The 20,121-nt window shown below is 45.8% G+C and overlaps 3 protein-coding genes across 3 annotated transcripts in view; 1 reads left to right on the plus strand and 2 right to left on the minus strand.

Moving 5' to 3' along the window:
- Positions 1-12,811, plus strand: part of T265_07737 (hypothetical protein) — a gene marked incomplete at both ends in the record, with an annotated part of 14,366 nt that extends 1,555 nt beyond the window's left edge. Inside the window, 4 exons of the mRNA XM_009173336.1 lie at positions 44-127; positions 274-402; positions 10,076-10,147; positions 12,584-12,811. Of these exons, the coding sequence (XP_009171600.1) occupies positions 44-127; positions 274-402; positions 10,076-10,147; positions 12,584-12,811 (513 nt within the window). The remainder of the gene's footprint in view (positions 1-43; positions 128-273; positions 403-10,075; positions 10,148-12,583) is intronic.
- Positions 1-18,936, minus strand: part of T265_07736 (hypothetical protein) — a gene marked incomplete at both ends in the record, with an annotated part of 22,700 nt that extends 3,764 nt beyond the window's left edge. The window contains 8 exons of the mRNA XM_009173335.1: positions 2,591-2,675; positions 4,905-5,156; positions 6,837-6,999; positions 11,589-11,653; positions 11,688-11,769; positions 11,800-11,912; positions 11,950-12,117; positions 18,724-18,936. Of these exons, the coding sequence (XP_009171599.1) occupies positions 2,591-2,675; positions 4,905-5,156; positions 6,837-6,999; positions 11,589-11,653; positions 11,688-11,769; positions 11,800-11,912; positions 11,950-12,117; positions 18,724-18,903 (1,108 nt within the window). The remainder of the gene's footprint in view (positions 1-2,590; positions 2,676-4,904; positions 5,157-6,836; positions 7,000-11,588; positions 11,654-11,687; positions 11,770-11,799; positions 11,913-11,949; positions 12,118-18,723) is intronic.
- A 227-nt stretch (positions 18,937-19,163) lies between these two features.
- Positions 19,164-20,121, minus strand: part of T265_07738 (hypothetical protein) — a gene marked incomplete at both ends in the record, with an annotated part of 8,425 nt that continues 7,467 nt past the window's right edge. The window contains one exon of the mRNA XM_009173337.1: positions 19,164-19,237. Coding sequence (XP_009171601.1) covers positions 19,164-19,237 — 74 coding nt within the window. The remainder of the gene's footprint in view (positions 19,238-20,121) is intronic.

A 20,121-nucleotide genomic window follows, 5' to 3' on the forward strand; every position in this document is an offset into this window, starting at 1 on the left:
GCTCGCGGTGTTTTCTTAGACTTTTCACTATTTGGCTTTTGAGGAATTTGCGTGCGCGGTAATACTCGTTGCCTGCTGGTATGGCATTCCTAGCATCAATCATGGACAACGACCTCGACGACATCCAGTGATCCTGTGGTCTAATTGAAGAAGTCAGGCAGGCAGCACTGAACGCCGCTAGCATAGCTCCTTTCACATTTTGCCATGCTTCATTCACATGTTCACTGCCACCACAATATTGTTTTACTGTGGAGAGTTGTTGGACTAGCTCAGATCGATACTGTTGAGCTATGGCAGTTCTTCGAAGACAGTGGATTGGCATGCTTCTTGCCGACTTGCGAGGGCCTGAAGGGAAACGAACTGTCAAGCGTGCGCGCACCATGGCGTGATCGGAATCAAGTGGTGTGCCCCAGAAGGAACGGCTCAATGGACGTTTTAATACGTTCGTGCCCATTGTCTGGAAGTGGACGTTCTCGTGCTTGAGGACATTGGAAACCTATAATGAAGCGTTCGAATGAAGTAGATGGTCGTATACATTCATGCTAGTGCAGGAACTCAAGCGAGTATACTGGTTGCGAATGACCTGTATTTATTTTCGTCCAACAATGTGGCTGCCAAAGTGTACCCGGTGTACTGTACTGCAGTGTATCGTGTCGGTTTTGAGGATAAAAATAGTTGTGTTGAATTCTGCGGGACCCATATCTTCAATCCCAATTGTCCTGATATGTTTTGTCAGGTAACTATAGGATCTTCTATAAAAAGGGCTGAATACAAACCGTCTGGTCCTGATCTGTTATGGAGTTCTAGAGGGGAGATTTTTTACTGTTATCTTTTCTGACATTAACACTCCATTCGCTCGCATAGATTGTCTCTAAGGGGCTATAATGTGAGGCCGGCTGAACTGAGCCTCCAAGGTCTTGACCCATCTTTCCAATCGTTGCGCAATTCTTCGCAATGGACGCCAACGGACAGAACCCATTCTTCGTGTAACCGGAATACCGGACTGAAGATATAGTGTTATCACCATTAGAGACATCAACATATTAGTAGCAGATAACGACGTTTGGGTGTTACCCAACCACACAGCAGGAAACATGGAAAAGCGGATGAGTGATGACACACTGCAACAGCTCGAAGGAAGACGGTCAAGACATCTGAACATCGCATTGGAACAAGATGGTTTCATCAGGTTTTCAAAGGCGTCACAACAAAGCTTATTCAACAGCATAAAACCGACGGACAAATATCAACCAAATAACTTGACTAACTTGGTGTGCTCGCTCTTACGAACGGCTATCCCTCATCTCCGTTGAGCCCACAATCAAGGGTAAGAAGCCCGGCGAAGCGGCGCAAGCCTGAATGGTGAGAACGCAGACCAGTAGCTTGTATAACAGATAACAGAGGAAAATCCATATTAGACCACACAATTTGCCAAAGGTGCCAACAAGACATACACGCACTGTTAGCAAGGTGGGTTACGCTTGGAGCTGAAAAGCGGCTGGCGATCTATCCTGCTTGTACATTTCATTGAATACCTACTACGAATCCAGTTAACCGTTCATTTTCCCGTTACACTGTGCATTTCTATTACGTGTAACACCATAGTGTGGGAAAAGTTAAACTGCCGCAACTGTCAAACGTGAAAACCGGGCTGGTCGATTCTCTGTACAATGTTAAGAACTAAGCCAGATATGCATAAGTCCTGGCTTGCATACATACAAAGCGAACCGACAAATAATTTGTCGTTCCGAAGATTGCTATTCCTTAGTTTTCAGCCTTGAGTGTATCGTGATCACCCATTTGCTGAAGCTCATGCAGTCATCAAAATACTGTCGATTTAGCTAGTTTGAACCACAAGAACGACGATCTATATGGTCTACTTACCAAGAGCTCCACGTTTTTTCAACATGAAACTCAGGTCAGTCGGTGCCAAAAGCTGACTCTCGAGACAATGCTATCTACAAGGTTGACGGAGATCCATTGATAGCACCCTACCAGTTTCACGTTTCTCGAACAGCTGGGTAGTTCCCCGGAGTGTTGTCTGCCTCATTTCCTACTTGAACACCAATTTCCATGTGAGCCAGATATACGCTCAAATTAGCTGAGATGAGTGGACTATTTTCTACGTCTATTGAGAATAGCGGTTTTTTCCGTGCCTAATATGGAGTGACGAAAACCTAGAGGCCAGCGAAACTTGACGTGGGAGAAGGACGTTGGTGTTGTTCGCCTTCCAGAGTGGAATCCACGTGACCATCTCAGTGATCGGCGACGGACACCGGGTGGTTAACCGATAACCGTGGCGTTTACACTGTCGGTTCCCATACGGATTGTGCGGTTGAATTCTAGAAATACCTTGGATATCCGTGGTGGCCTAGCGCTAGGTCCCCTATCTACCCCGTTCTTTCCCACTCTAAGGCTTTATTTGAAGGTCGCATATTCTTCTCTAGTGTTGGTGCCAACAGTGAAGATTAGCAATAATTAGTGACTGGCATGATATTATCATACGAGTGATTCCGGTGATATGCAGTTGGGCATCCGGTTAACACCAAGTGGATTTTCCAACGAATGTAGCATTCCCATGTTCCTTTACCTTTTAGGTCAAACGCTGCAAGGGTGATTGATTCTGGATGTGCAATGCGACCGAGCAGTGTGACCAGATTTCGAGGGCGATCGTGCTAGATTCAAGTCACACGACCACTCGAGTGGAGAGTTGACAGTGTTTAATTATCTAAGATGATTTCGAGAAGGGATATACAGTATAGGCATAATAGCTCACTGATACGATTGCTGAAAACCGGGTACGCCCATGCACCGATTCAGCACCAATGAGGGGAAGCAGACTGAGCACTTTCTCATAAACAGTGCATTTTGAAACGATCGAATGAAGTGTATAGTGGGCTGGCTAGGGTATGCTCCAGAAACCGAGTAATTCAAAGGCTCTGGTCATCTGACACAGCAGTCTTTCATTGAACGGGTTAAGTGAAGCATATGGTCAGATGTTGGTTCAACCCCATTTACGAAATACAACCGAACTCCATACGAACATCAGCGATTGAGTCCTCGTGCGTAGCTTGGGCAAACAGTATAGGAAGCGAACGTATTATTTCGACGCATTGCTCGATGAACCTGGCTCTACTAACTCAACCTAAAAAATTTTCGGGGGCCAAAAAGTAACCATTAGCTGCTCGAGTTGAATCAAAATACTTAGGACATTTTGGTGTCGTTTGTTCTGCACAATTGAACACACCAAGTGTCGAAGACAAAAATTAAAGATCACAATCCAGTGAGTCTTGTAGACAACGGTGATGACAGTTGTTTTGGGTGACGAGGCGTACCGCCTTTCCTGTAAAAAAACATGACAGCAGAGCTGTTGTCGAGTCACCAACTTAGTGGACCTTCCTCAGAGGTCCATGTATCCCAATTAAACCAGTGATGAAGTGGGATATTTAGATATTCGAGGACCTGATTGGATAAAAACAGGACTGCACATAGCTAATGAGTCCCATGAAAGGCGAAACCGGTGGTGGGCTGTAAAAGCAGTGGGTTATTCATGAGAAAAACATTTTCACGTACCGTTATTTCCGGAACGTCGTACATTCTGTCATATTATTGAGTCTAGAGTATGTACATCTATCCAATCTAGCGTTTAGTTATCCGGGATTTGTTTCTTGTTTGAATTGATCCCAAACGTATTAATCAAAAGCGCTCTGATATAACGCAGTCACAAAAGACAGACATGGAGGGGGGTTTGTAATTTGGATTGAACATCGACAGTTCACAGCCGTGGACCAAATGAGCTTTCTTGTGGGAATAAAGGCTGCAAAAGCGCTGGCACTGGTCACAGCTTTTGGATCAAGGATGCGGGGAAATTGGTAAAGAAGTAGGTCGATTTAAAAATGGAATCTACCAACCCGGGCTTCGCTCAGTGAAAAAACAATGTGTAGATATTACAAATTGGGAACATAGAAGGTAAAACGTGAAATGCAAATGTTTTATACTGTGGTAGCCTGTTCACAAAAAATCCGAAGCGATGAATGAGTCACTATAAGGTTCTTTCAACATGTCTAGGCTCGATTCATACGGTTTCCTGATCCCCGACGGTGTTCGTCTTTGAATTCGTCCATAGCCCGTGCTCTCTGCAAATATTGTGGATCATCAGTGTCCTCCAAAGTGTCGTCTTCAGCAGATTTTTTTTCATCAGCTATTCGCTCGGCATCAGATGGATCATAGCGACGAACAGTTTCGTTCGGGTTTAAAGGAGGGAGCACTGAGTCCACAGCCGGGAATACTCCTCTTCTGATCTGGAGGATTCCATTCGATTGGGTGCATGCAAAGAGACAATTGCGATAGGGTTGGAGGAAAATGAAGAATATGGTCAGTGAATAGGATAACTTAAATACATGATAAACTGGCCACCAAGCGACACTGCAGATAGGATTCGTGCGGCAATTCTAATACAGGTTAGCAACCCATACTTATGACATGTCATGGAATGACTACCAACTACATACGAAATATTTAAATAAAGAAACACGGGAAACTAATGACTGTCTTGTGTAACAAAATTATCACATGGCTCAAATACTTTGGTCTTCGCAAAGAGCAGTGACGGGGCGACAGACTAATATACAGTTAGATTAACTATTAAAAAGTTCAGTCACATCTAGAAACTGGAAGCGCCTATAATGGACGAGAGAAAAACACATGACCTTACTCTGGTGGGAGAGGAATGTGGTTTACAAGCTGCTAATGTGGCTCATGTATCGTTACTGCGTCACCACACAACGATAACGATATATTTTGATGAACTGTTTGCATAAAAGGGAAATGTCATGAAAGAGAATGTCAAAAAAGAAAGCTGTTCAAAACTGAGCAGAAGCCGGTCAGGAGCAACCGGAACTCACCTGTTCGTCAGCAAACTGATCCACCGTCATGGTTGGCAGACTAGGATAGCCGGCTCCAAAGACAGCGGCCTGAACCGCATTCCGAGTGAGAATGAAGGGCTTGAACGGTTTGCCCCCTGGCGCTGCTGGCTGCGTCTGCTCTTTGAAGTCTTGCGGACTGAGCGATAAAATTTGTTCCTCTTGTACCAAAGTAGGGTATTCGTCCTCAGCAAGGAGTGCCCAGTGTCGCACGAGAGTCAGATGATACTCTCGCTAGAGGAATGTACAGTTGATTGCAATGAGTAGAGGGAGTGAAGAACGGAAGGGAACACGATCAATGTTGGTGACAATCAAGGTAAAGGAGGGCAGTAGTTGGAATTCAGGTGGGATTTCTACGAGGAAAACAGGGGATTATCTCGTTACGGAAACGAGCAAAGTCATTTGCGATAGTCACGGAGTGTATAGCAGCCCTCTCGAATAAACACCACTGATGGGAATCGGCTTAACTGACCCTAGTTGATAAGATCCTCACGACTATAGTGTCCCAGTATACTGGAAACCAGTCAACAGTAGCTGACTCAATTTGTGGTAGGCTGGCGACACTTTATCCTCTATAGGTGACAATGGACAATATTCATATGGTTCCTGAATTATTCAAACGCATCTCACGTATAGTTACGCCTTCACTTGACAGGACACTTTTTATACTTACATGGAGAAGTTCAGTTAGTAAACCCGTCTGAACTAAATTCTGGAGAATTCCTTCGGCCGGCATTACAGCTAGGCACCGAAGGGTGGTACAGCTGAATGATTGTGTTGTTGCTGGAGAATTCTTCGGCCGGCATTACAGCTAGGCACCGAAAGGGGGGTAAGCTGAATGATTGTGTTGTTGTTTGAGCTTACTAGACTAGTGCTGTTTTCCTCGAGGAAACACGTTTGGAGGGGTGGTCAGTAAGAACCGCATCGCACGCTACTTGCACTCGGTTAAGGAAATGAGATTCGAACAAACTGACACATTTTAAGTGGTCATCGTCTAGCTCACCGCACTATTTTAATCTAAACTCACATATGAACCATCGAACGAGATAATGTGGCAAGACGACGTGCCCTTACAATGCAACAATATCAGGAACTTACAAACTACTAAGTTATTCAGTGCTGTTCCACCCTATGGTTCAGCGGTATTACTTTCGACCAAACTCCAAATGCGAAGTGCTTCTGATAGTGACTAAGCGACCATTCGAGGTCAAATTATCGGCCACCACAATGTAAGATTTGGCGGATTAGTGAGGCGATGGTGCATTTAACTGCTTAAAACGATAGTCTATCAATAAATCTAGGCCAGTCGCACAAGGTATTCCCACTGTGCCTTTATCTGGAGAGTGAATCAACCGATCAGAGGCTCTAATCTGCAGAAACTCGCAGGAGACAAAAGGCAATGGGTACTTACACGTAACAAAACCAGAGACGGAAAATTTGCAGAGCGAAAATGAGAGCATTAAATTCAATACATGTTAATGAATTCAACGCACTATCGATCAAAACATGCACCAAAAGTACTCCTGCAACCATGAGACGTGCCCCACAAAAACCACTATATGGGCTATGCGGCCATTTATCCAACTAAGAAAAGCGTATTACGTTCGTCATGGGATGCAGACATGAAGATCGGATGACAGGCCGCAAGTGAGCAAGTTACACTACGATTCTGAGTTTATGACAAACTAAGACATGGGGAAAGATTCCCCGACTCGCGCAAATCACACTATGCATTTTGAATTGATAGGGAGTGAAAGCTACAGTTTGCGATTCATTAATGACAATTCGAGGCTCAGGCGACCCTCGATAGACACCATGCATGCCCAGCAGAAGAAATAGGGAAACAAGGGCCGCAAAAAAGCCCATTCTTCAATCAAGATTGCAATGGAAGTAACAACCAGGTTAAGAACTCACCGTTATCTCTTCATCCACATGTGGTTGGTCTAGGTATGAGGATAAAGATCCCATCTTTTCTTCCAGAGCTTTCTTTTCTTTGTATCGTTTTATCTTGGCTTCTCGGGTGAGAAAAGCATCATTGCTGGGCAAAGCAGCAGCAGCAGCAGGAGCGAGTTTTGAACTGTGGTAGATAACACAGGATACGGTTGGTTACATAAAAGATAACATTCTGTCAGTCAGACGACTCAGACTGCCAACAAGTTAGTGTAGCAATAAACTGCAAAAACCTTGCATGCCGATGTTATTTACGAAAACATACTCCACAACAAATGTACACCTGGATAAAAGTTGGCGCAACATTGTACGATCAGCTAGGTACCGAATGTCTTTAAGTTAGGTCCCGTAAAGATGGCTCATGCAACCATAGGATTACAAACCTAGTTTCAGAACATACAAACAACTGTAGAAACGGCCTTACTGCTTGCTAATTACAGTCGAGGCTGTTCCACTGCTTGTTTTCAAACAAGGAGTGATCGCAGAATCCAAATACGTGATATTTCGATTTCCTGATGTTTCTGTTAGGAAGAGGGCCCTCAAACGAACAAATCCATTTTGTTAACAATTTATCTTGTAGACTTTTCATTGTAGCTTTTCATTCTTTAACACTCCGGTTCATTTGTTCTAAGTTCCTCAATATCGGTTGTTCTCTCCTCGATTCTAGTGTAACTGACAAGTGTAATTGATACATCGGTAGAGACCATAACAATTTCATTATAAGGAGCGAAGCACAGAGTCAAGTCAGTTCCCGAATGATAGTAAAATTTGATTTTAGAGGTCATTAAGGGGAAAGAACTAGCATCGTATACGATTCTGTACACGGCCAAGTCATTAACGCCTTAAAACTAAGATGACCTGCGGATGTTTCACCCTATTTCGGAATCAATAGCGAGGTATCCCTCTTGATTACTGAAGATTTGAATCAACACTATTTAGCAGCTGAGTTCAACTAACTAAGCTTGAGCGACAGATGGCTTACAGAAAGTTCGGTGAACTTTAGATGTTGTTTTACAAGGATCTCATGTGGAAACTTCTCTTCAGCCTAACAGGAATGATCAAGACGTTTGAGCCTAATGTGTTCACGGAATTATGACTTACCTGAGACGTAAGGATCTCGGCAATACCAGACAAAACGTACAATTTCATTTGAACACCGTTTTTTCCAAATCCGGGTAACTACGAGTCGGCTGTACTCATAAGGTAGTGAGATTTTCACGAATTACTGAGGCTTGACTGTACCACAGCACAAAAACGGGTACAAAAGGTTGATAATGGGGTGACCACATCTTTCTCTATACCACGTCGTATTATCGTTCAACTGCAACACCCTTTCGGCGAATGGCCGCCACACTACCCGAAGGAAGCACGAGGGGTCGGATATTGGCAGACTGCCCGAGCCTAGACAGGGGGAGTCGAGATGAGGAGGTCAGGTTCGAATCACAAACCTGCCGGTCACTAAATTCGCGCCTTAACCACTGTGCCATCTCGAGCTAACTTCGTACTGTAGCTTTAAGTAAAAAAAGTACAGTTAAAAGTAGGAGGTCAAAATAGATTTTTTTAAACTGGATTCCTGAATTCAAACACTGTAATGATCCCAATGAAAAAGCTGAATACTAACTGAGAGTTTACCGAATCAAATATTAATTTTCTTGAAAGTGGTGTTTGGCTAAAAAACTAAATTTATTTCGGAGAAATTGTGAAAATTTGTTGACACTGCTTTCTTTTGTCTTTTCAAGTTTAGATTATGACAACATTCAGTTAAAACTTAGAGGTCGTGCTAAGTATCATGAAGACTGAGTGTTGTGTAGCTTTCCATTGAAGGGATCGATCGAAGCATATCGTGAACTTTGTTACACACCAGTGAGTGCAATTTATAGGTTCACATCAGGCCTTCAGCGAAGAGGTTAGGTAAGTCACATGGCAAACCGTTGGTTGAAATCTTCGAACGGTGCACATCGTGCGCCAATGGTTGGGCGACACACTAGTCATAGAAAAAATACACAGCAGTGATGCACACGTGTAGATTGGACGCATGTTCATAGGACAATTCGGAGTATTATCTGCTTAGATACCTTAAAAACCCAACCATTGAAAGACCACCGCAATCGCTTCAAGCTAGAAAGCCCTTGAAGCACATCAAAGTGTATCATTCCTGTGTTTTCCAGTCGAGGTCTCTGGGCTTTTTTTTCTGATCGCTCCACGTTTTTGCCAGCGCGTAGCTGAAGTTAGTTGCGTAGTCAGATCTTGAGACGATCCGATCTGGAAACACACGTGACACTTGCAAATTGGTATGGATGGGACGGTTTACGGTGTCTGGTATCGCAAAAGCGATCGTGACCATGATGGACATTTGAACATAAGTTCACGATTGGTCCATCTGTAGAATATTCTGTGCTGCTCACATTTCTATCTTACCACATCGACATGATTGCATGCACATTTTAGCGAGTGGTGTGGGCGCATAGTAATTTGTGTTGGCTTGATCGATATAAACACATAATGAACCAGATTAAATGGCATTATAGCTATGAGTTGAATGCGTAAATTGACTGGCATGAAACTGGCCTTCAGTGGAGAAGCCTAGCAATATATCAATTAGCATCTCATTCGAACAGTTAACACATCCTAAGTGCAGACTTGTGGATAAGCGGTCCATGTTCACTTTGTGAAAAATAATGCATGCGGATTTTGTGTGTATGGCCTACAAACATCCAAACCAATCCCGTGGTGGTTTGATTAAAATGAACTTACTTCAGAATTTACTGACGCCATATCGAGCTCGAGACAGCTCAGTGGTTAAGACATGTAGTTACTGATCGGAAATTCCACGCTTCGAATCCATCCCTAGCATCTTGATTGCTCCTTGCTAGATTTGGGCAACCTGACAGTATCTCAGCCCTAGTGCTTTCTTCGAGCGTTATGGTAACCGGGTGCCGAAAGGTGTTACAGCCAAACAGTCTGACGACGAGAGCCACCCCTAACTGTGGAATAGAAATGTTCACAGCAGTACACCACATAACTCTGCCAAAGAAAGCAAGTTGACGCAGTTTTTTAGTACGGTTTACACAATATCGTTGTCTCTGATCCTAATAAGACGACTGAGAACAAGCGAGATGGCCCAAGTGGTTAGAGCGCGAATTTACAGACCAGAAGGCCCGGGGTTCGAACCCGACCTCCGCCTCTCGACCTCCCCTGTCTAGGTTTGGGCAACCTGGCAGTATCCCAGTCCTCGTGCTTCTCCAGCCCTCGTGCAACCTTCGGGTGGCATTGGAGTTAGGGACCGAAAGAGTGCTACAGTTAAACGATAACAGTACGGAAATGCCGAAGGGGCTCAACATGATTTACAAAAAGTGTAGATAGTATAACAGTGAGACCCAAGTGAACAGTTTTCATCAACCCCATATGTAACGTAATTAAAGGACTACTTGTAATATTCACGAAAAATACCGAGCAGGAAAGGAAACGAATGGTGCCGCTGTAATTGGTGGGAAAATGACTGATGCAGTTTTATGTGGCATGCATTTTTTGGCCGCAAACCACATGTGGCGAAACGAGGCATATGGTAAGAATTCTGGCAGAATACAAGTAGAGATTACGCTTAGAATCTACCTCGGGATCGAAGGGCTGTAAACTTAGCGCATTATGTCAGTGTTTAATACATGGAAGGTATTTCTGACCCGACCTGCCTTTGGAGGGAAGATAAGAATGACGTCTCCATAACTATACAAGTGGTGATCGTCGACAGAAAATATCTTATTGCTTTTACATTCATATTGCAAAGAATGATAGACCGTTACCTTCAGATCAGCTCGTAACCCAATGAATAAGAGCATGGTAACCGGACACAGGAAGAACTTTTTCGGATTACACATATAACTGAGTAATGTCTACTTCCGCCATGTGCGTGCTATTCCAAACCTACAATTCTATCCATGTTGGGTGGGAAACAACCCTCATCTGTTCCAATCAAATGAAGCACTGAAAACTCACGCTGGTTTTCGATTTCCTGACTGCTGCCTTTCATTTTTTTTCTGTAAAGAGATTCACGCTGGTATTTCCTGACTGCTGCCTTTCATTTTTTTTCTGTAAAGAGATGACTTAGCTTACTCCAATTTACGATTCACGTTTAAATAAAATATAGTGGAGAAAACAACTTCTCCACCAGTGATACTTTTCCTCGAGATCTGCTTACTACGAATTCACACAGTCCAAATCAAAGTGATTAGACAACGTCGGTTTTTGATTTCGGAAATGTACATGTTGAGCGCAAACAGCTACCTGGGTGCTAATGGGAGGATTCACTTCCACTTCCACCAAAATATAGGTACACATAATGATTCTTAGTAGTGTCTAGCCCCTTGATTAACGCCCTATTAGAGAAAGATGCAATGAGCTGACGCTCTTTATGACATAATCAGTTCTCGCGCTATCTTTCGTCATAGGGTACAGTGCCCTTCGGTTGTGAATCGCGACTTAAGCCTGGCTTTTCAGGCCGAATTCGAGGCCATTTTAGTATAATTAAGAAAGAGTGATTGTCGTTGGAAAATTCCTCAGTAACCGCAACCGATCCAACAGATGCTCCGTGGACGGGAGCGGAAAGCAAGGCGAAAAATACAAGTATTGACAAAGGGACGGCACGATAGCTATTCGTGATCAGGTGAAAGTTGCGAGATGAGGGAGCATGTGTGACGGATGAAAGTAGTTATGACTCACTCCTTCAAATTTGGTTCACAGATTCCGTAAGAGGAACAAAGTCCACCAAACTCTTTATAGAGAGTCTAACTCAAAGATAAAATAAACTGTTTCATATACTAGGGCGGTCCGAATGTTTTGAAGGCGTTCATCATTGCGTTGACTGAGAAAATAACCATAGAGCGCGGGAATTATGAGATATCTGAAGCAATGAGCGAGCGAGGGCACTTACCTAATTTCTGTCGAGGTAAGATCATCAACATTTTCGTTCTTGCTGAACAGTTGCAAAGAATTTACGAGGTCAACGGCTTTTTCACACAATGAGCATGCACGCTTGATTTTTGCCTAGATCGAGCGCAATAACACTAGAAAAACCAAGTACGTTGAATTCGTCACTCGAGTGTGATCCACTAAAACTGGTTACTTCTTGATAGGTCTTAAGAAGTGATGGAAACAAGGTCGGCAAGTCATCCATAGTGCGCAGCAACAGACCGACCAACCTGTAGAAAAGCGGACCTGAAAGAAAACAGAATATCGTCACGGGAATCCACTTCCAAAATCACGGAGCATGCTCTCGAACTAAGGTAGCTGTCAGCTGTACTTGAGGTCAGCCTGCTTTAGATGAAGCGGATGTATTAGCTGCACCGAAAAACAACGTGATCTGAGTCAACCTGGGTATTACAAAAGGAGTAACAACCAGGGACTGAGCCACGCCATCGGCATTCGCTTGTTGAATCAGTGGCTACGGGAAGGGTTCCTAGGAAAGCCTTAATAACCGCTAACTCACGGTCCACACTTCTGAATCAGAGACTAAGGGAGTGATGCCCGAACGAAACCCAACTACCTTATAGGTGAGAGCTTTGAGTCAGAAGCTCGAAGCGATGTATCTGCATCAAAATCCGTTCTTCGGTCTGGACAAAAACTTAGTAAAAATGTTAGGTTCACAAAAACGTCATGGAATCAGACTGGCCACCTTAACATCCAAGGTGCCTTCTACATTGTTCTGTGCAAGCTAGTCGACCATCCGAGGACACAAACTCGTGAGAATCAAGCTGGATGTCACCCTCGCCGAGGATGTATCAACCATATCGTTCCTCCGAGGCAAGTTCTTGAACAGCGTCAGACTCAAACATACCACGTTGACCGTCTTTCTTGATGCAAAAGCTACCTTTGACGTTACTGATCGCCAGAAGATCCGGAAATGTTCGGCGATCAAAGTCACTTCAAAATTTCATCCTTTATGATGGCATTGTATTCGAACTGATGTGGCCACATAGTGCAAGCGCATAAACCATGTTTTCGTTTGAGTTCGTCACGTCCAGTAGTCGGAGACAAGGGTGCCCTCTCTCACGATTCTTCGTCATCTTTGCTATTGATGTGCTGCTTAAAGCTTGGCCAGAGACCTTGAGTAGGAGGACGATGGTGCTCCACCTAATTCATATTCTTCAGAAATGTAATCCACTCTGGATATCTAATTGTATAATTTCTGTCACACGGTTTGGTATGCGCTTCATAACTGTGAAGTGGAAAAGAAGAGCAGATAGAGCCAGGTATTGCAGACCTTGGCTCGCATTGAATCAGTCTAGCTATCTGAAGTAGCAGGAAGAACAACACATCATCATCACCATCAAAGACAGCAACAAACATGTTGGCACTGATGTTTCACTGCCGTACAGCCATAAGGTTCGTCTAGTTTATATATATATATATATGTCTGACATAGAGTTCAGAGACCCACCATCACACAAGCGCTCTGCGTCCCAGACTGACGAACAGGCATTATTTGTGGCAGAATCTTCGCTGAGATTGACAGGTGGACATTATGAAATTGCTCTGCCCTAGAAGGCGGGTTGTCCGAGCTTACCATCGAATTATCTCGTTGCTCACCAAAGGCTCGACTCCCTTGGTAAGCCGCTTATTGAGGACAGACATCTCCATGATCTCTGTCCAAGTCATGTGCTGTCTCCCTCGCGGTTTGCGCCATCCTGAAGGAGGCACGGAGAACAACACTCGAGGAACAATCCTTCCACTGTAACATTCTTTCAGTCCCGAGGGGCACGGCAATCCGGAGGAAGCAAAAGAACAGAGAACCTGCCGGGGTGTCAAAGCCGTACGGGAGCATCCGAGACGCCAGGGTTGGATTCGGCTCACGAGCCTTCTGGACCCAAAGTAGGTTCACACCTAATGCAGTGAGCCACCTGGAGCTCGAAGAAACAGGAAGCTTGGTGGCTGCACGTTGAACGCGATAACGCCGATGAAGGAGAGCCTCTGTCTACGTGATTCAGCCATGCCCAACATAATCAGTAACCACTAGCGATTTGAATCTCCATCCAAGGAGGTGGCAGTTGTCGACCCGACGCATTTTATTGGTTGGTACTTTCATACTCTGTTATCGCTCGCATCCACTCAGCACAAGGCAGAGCGAAAAGCGCTCCGCAGACGGCTTTCTGGTATACGGAATACGTGTTCTTCTGGCGTACCCCAGAGATGCCAATCTGAAGCTCCTGACCGGTCTTGTGGGTTGGGAAATCAGATCGAGAAATGAGCTGACGAGTTACCGGTATTACGCGAAACTATCAATGATCAAACCGGTGCGATCTTCTTCAACAAAGCGTACCGCGGTACGAAATTCCCAAACAAATGCTCACAGAATTACCAGGAGGACAACAACCCCAAGAAAACCATGGATTTAAGTGGACTATACGGCTATCAGTTACCGACTGATATGCAACCTGATTCAGATCGAACACATGTAAGGGCCCGGTTATCACTTCGCTTTCCCTCTGGCCCACAAGGCAGTGGGAGGATGTAGCGTTTTGTTCGGGGACCCTGTCTGTAGCCTCTGATTTACAAGTCTGAACCGCGAGACAGCAGTTGTTAGGGTTTTGTTGTGGGATCCTTATAAATAGAGAAATAAATCGTTCAGCTGTAGCAGCCGTTCGGTGCCTAGCTGCCATGCCACCCGAAGGAAGCACGAGGACTGGGATACTGCCAGGTTGCCCAAACCTAGACAGGGGAGGTCGAGAGGCAGAGGTTGGGTTCGAACCCCGGGCCTTCTGGTCAGTAAATTCGTGCTCTTAATAACTGAACCATCTTGCCCCCGAGAGATCCTTACCAGAGCCAATGACTCATTGGTCTGACCCGCTTGGCTGCAGAGGACCGGCGTGCCCGAGGACGCAGGCATTATTGTCTCACTTCTAATGCAGGCGCCTCTGAAACAGCCTCAGACGTTTTGGTTTTAAAAGTACTTTGACCGTATCGAACAATGCAACGGGTGACACGGTCAACCGTTGGGCGATCGGAGTGTGCGGTTTTTAGGGCCAAACTTTTCTAACCTTCCTGGGGGGCAAGCAGCACCGCTGATCCTATAAATATGGACATGTTGGTCACCTGGGGGAAAAGTTTGACGGCCTTCAAACTGCTGTCGCAGAGGGCAGCATGGCTTTACCTCGAGACTCAAATCAACAAACCTTAATGACACTGGTGAACGCGCATCAACGTTTACAGGACATTAGTGTTGCAGAAAAATGCTTCGCTGCCATACAGCCATGATTCATTTGAAAGTCTTATTGTGAAGAAAGGAATGAAAGTGGACGAAAAAAGACGTAGTGCTAATCTATTACAGTCATTCCGAAATACCTACACTTCCAGGCTCTCATTCAGTCAATCTGGATAAAAAATGGCAACAGAAACGCCGGTGACATCGATTGGCGGCCATACCTGGCAGCATGTGGAACACGCGATCCCCATGCTGGAAGACGAGTCGCACCCACAGCACCCAGACTTTCTAGAACCTCTTTTATACAACCCTGACAGGACAAAAGTTGACCATCTCTCTGCTTCCACCAATCTGAATTGGGCACGGAAAGCAGCACTCTCTTCAGTAATCGATGGTTTGGTATGCACAATATGCGGGCGAGAAGGCCCAAGTGGTTAGAGTGCGAATTTACTGACCGGAAAGTCCGTGCTTCGATCCTGATCTCTGCATCTCGACTTCCCCTGTCTAGGCTTGGACAACCTGGCAGTATCATAGCCCTTATGCAACCACCGTGTGGCATGGCAGTTAGGTGCCGAAAAGGTGCTACAACTGAACGACTTTTTTCAATATACAGGCTAACAAACGCAACTTCTGGGGCTGGAGGCAGTCTTTATTGGAAATCCCGTTGCAAAACCAAAAACTCACTTCCTAATTGCCCCATTACGGATACGATACCAACCCATACGAACTAGGGTTCTGAGACAACGATTGTAGAAGACCTGAAGACATCTGTCACGTTGCTCGCACAAGCCAAGTCCTACAGCCATACGATAAAACAGCACGTACTGTAGCCTGATAAACACACCCTTGGGATTCAAAAATATGCCGCTTTGCCACAATAGGTGTATCAAATTAGCAAACTCTTGCAGATTCATGCACTGACTTCATCTACAACAATACGATCAGAACGACATGGCCCAAGTGGTCAGAGCGTGAATTTACCGACCGGGAGGTCCGTGGTTCGAACCCGACCTCCGACTCTCGACTTCCCCTGTCTAGACTTGGGCAACCTGGCAGTATCCAGCCCTCGTGCTTCCCTCGGGTGGCATGGCAGCTAGGCACCGAACGGCTGCTACAGCTGAACGGTTATCCAGGAAGGTTGGTGCAACTCCAACGACAGGATCTTGTGTTACGGAAGGTTGCAGCTGCCTTGATGGATGAAAGGAGTATTCAGAACGGAGATAGAGACAAGGAATTGAAAACGTTCCAGAGTCACTTCGATAGGCTAAGCCTGAGAGAAGCTGGCATAATTTGCTGGAAGGCCACCGATTCTTATGTTGTGCTACCAGTAATATTTCGTGTCTTGAGGAGGATACTGACCGTCGTCACCCAATGATTTGGCACGGCTACCGCCTCTGCCCATCACAACGGGTGTTCTGTCACTATCACGATATATTGATTTCCGCTGGCCGTCACCGGAAAGGGGCCCATGACGTCAACGGGCCACAACTTACCGATTTCTGAGACAGGAATGGGTTCCATGGGATGGGATGCCCCTGCCGTATCCCCTTTCATCAGTTGGCACCCTTTGCAGGATACCACATAATTCATCACTTCACTTCTCATCCCGGGCCAGTAGGCCCCCTGCCGAAGTAAGTCGTGCGTCTAGTGACGTTCGACGATAAGCTTACGTCTCAAGACGCGAAGTATCACGGGCAGCATGAAGATTACAATAGGTAGCATTCAAGGAAAAAATGCCAGCTTCATTCAGACTCAGCCTATCGAAGTGACTCTGGGACGCTTCTAATTCCTTGTCTCCCTCCCCGTTCTATATACTCCTTCCATCCAACAAGGCAGCTGCAACCTTCCGTAACACAAGATCTTGCCGTTGGAGTTGCACCAGACTTCCGGGATCTAGTTCGACGATGAGGCTACTGGCACTAGTCATGATCGTGGGGAACTCATTTCTAGCCTCTGGTCTTGAAAGGTAATCAGCCAGGCGGTTCGCCTTCTCTGATACGTGACGGGTCGTGAAGTCGTAGCCCTGCAACCAGAGTGCCCAGCGCGCGAGCTTTCCGCGGATTTCTCTGGCGGTCCTGATCTACTCCATGGGTTTGTGATCGGTCTCGACATGAAATCTTTGTCCCAGCAAGTATAGCATCCATTTATCCAGGGACCAGACGATCGCTGAACATTCTTTCTCAATAGCTGAAAACTTCAGTTCAGCATTAGGACACGACTGGTATGTTCGATAACACCATTCCTCTGCCTTAGGACTCCACCGATACCAGTCTCAAGCGTACGGTGCAAATATAGGCACCTCTCCGACCCTGAGCAGTTTGAAGCTTAGTTGTCTGTCACCGAACTCCGAGCGAGCTGTCTCTTGGCTTCATTTATCCGCAGAGCAGCCTGCCGGATATGGCCTTCTAGTGAACTGTTTGCTCTGGTTCTGAACTGCTGTACACAACGATATCGTCTTCGCACATGGCAACATTCTGTAGCCCCTTCGTTAAAAAAAAGTATCAAGCACCGGAATGTGGATGGTGCACCAGACAAACCAAAAGTTATCCGTCTAATTTAACAATGGGTGTCACAACCCATGAACGCCGTTTTCTCCCGGCCCTCCGCCTTGATGGATAGTTGCCAGTATCCGGAACACAACACCGTGAAATATCGGGAATGCTGGAGGGAGTCGAAGATCTCCGCAACCGAAAGGACAGCTACAACCCGATTTACGGCAAATTCATTCAAACGTCGGAAAACCATGCAAAACTGGGGAGTTGTACGCACTATTGGCTTCCTTGATTATTTTTTTCAACATCTCTTGAATTCGTTTATGGACCTCCTCCCCTAGGTGGAATGACAGCGGATGGGGACTGTAAGGTCGAAAGCATTCGGAGAGGGGAATTTCGTGTTCAACCAACGGGCGGAAGCCAAACGGATCATCGCCCGTGAACCACTCGGAATATTCCTTGACCACGGACTGTACTGATGGCACGTTACAAGACGGAAGCTTTTGGACATGCAGCTCGTTTACTGCAGTGCTTGGGAAACTTTCAAGCGAATACCTAGTCACCAGTTTTCCCTGCTTTAGGTCAACCACGGAATCTGTGCTCTTGAGAAAACCTATCCTCAATATTGTCTGCTCTATGTATGAGCTGATCAGAACGCGTGCTCCACAGAGTTGTTGCCTAGGCGCATTGAGTGCATTGACAATCCGTCAATCTTCAGTCGATTTCCACCCACTGCTCCCAAGGCTAGTGCGCACGGTATGCATACAGCTTGCCTCAACGATAACCCTGCTCCTGTATCAACCAAGCACAGCCCTCTCTTCCCGTCTATCTCGATAGCGGCCTGTGTCACTGCACTAATCGCAACCCACCCAGGAACAGAGTAATCCAAAGTTCTATTATGTACAGGTGGTCGGGTACGAGAGCATTGATTATTCTAATGGTCAGGTATACCACATTTATGGCATCGGCTAGTTCGAGCGTGCCTGTGAGATTCCGTATTCACGGCTGCAAGCTGTTCAGCGAGTTGGTCCACTTTGTTCTTTAGGTCCTTCGCTGTTGAATCCATCCTATTCTCCTGCGATTGGAACGTCGCCAGTGGCTTCTCGGCCAATTCCCGTGTCAGATGCACCAGATGCTCCACACTCAACTGGCCAGTTGCTCTTACCAAGCGCAACTGGATACGAAGCAGCGACTGCACACCCTCGACGAACTGGTCAGGCGGCAAATGTTGGCGCGACACTCCGACAGGTCCCGGCAAGGTTTGATCCAGCGACAACTGTAGGCCGGTATAAAACACTGTCGGGTCACATCCCGGTTTGATCCTGGCATTCTTGAACCACCTCATGGCTTCCTGGCGGTCGGTCGCTGTGGAACTCCACTGTAAGAGCTTCGTTCGCGACGGTCCAGTCCATCTTCCGAGGGCCCCTTCTAGCCGCATTCGGGGCCGCCTTCGCCCGGCCTCTGAGGAAGGTCTTCAGTACCGCCAAATTACTCCGATCGGTCTCCAGTCCTGCCGCCTGCGTATAACCCTCGAACTGCTCCAAGAAGGTCCATATATCCCCATTTCAAAAGGTTGTGGCTGCGAGATATTCATCCTTATCCTGGTCACGGCATGTTGGGGATATCAATATCCCCCAGAAAATGCTGTGTTTTTATGTGTGCTAGCGAACTCCCGGCATCTTCAAGGTCAAACTATGAAAAATCAATGGCCTATTGATACTCCAAGGAAATTTAAATCCGACCACGTACAGGATACCATTCTTTCCACTGACTTGGGTTCGGAAGCTCCGGGCATCGCCTGTTGATCGTGTGTTGTTGGATCATTAAAGTTTGTATCCGAGGTTTTCGCGTTCCTACTATTCGCCGTGCTAGGAGTCTGGATCAAGCAACATAGCTGGGGATAGAGTATTGCCACAATCCGCATTATCATATTGTTTGCTCGCTGCGTGACAGAACCGTAACAATTTTAAGTAGCCTTCGGTTCCACATGGCCTGTCAAACTATCTTTAAGAGAAACGTTTAATTTTATTCGCCTAAGCTTTGATCTATCGTGTGGACAGTTGTCGTTTGAGTACGAAACAGAAGACAGGCAGTTTGAGACCAAACCATTTGGGATTCTTCGGTTTCTACGTCAAATCTAGGCGTCCGGAATCCCAGGGGATCAATAATATCTGGCTTCAGGATTTCATCCTCAACGAAATGTTGCCCCACCCTATTTGTTGGACGTTGAACGGAATGGTCAGTATAAGGTGGCAATGTCCTGAATCGACACTTCAACGGTCATACACTTCTGTGTGGTTCATTTAGCTCATCCACACCTGGAATTCTTTTCACCCGTTAATCAATTCGCCCGTAAATTCAACATTTCCGTGACCTCGTGTGCGTATACACAACGAAAATGAACACTAGCGATGTACACCCATTCCAATTTGGTTTTGGCGGGAGACTCAGCTAAAGCTCAACTGAATCTCTCGAATATCGTGCCAACTGAAACATGATGTGGACTGGTGCGACACATTCAGTTGCTTGAAATCCTCGTCAACGAAGGATTAAGCTGGGTTCC

The sequence above is a fragment of the Opisthorchis viverrini genome (assembly GCF_000715545.1).
Source record: "Opisthorchis viverrini unplaced genomic scaffold opera_v5_181, whole genome shotgun sequence".
Lineage (NCBI taxonomy): Eukaryota > Metazoa > Platyhelminthes > Trematoda > Opisthorchiida > Opisthorchiidae > Opisthorchis > Opisthorchis viverrini.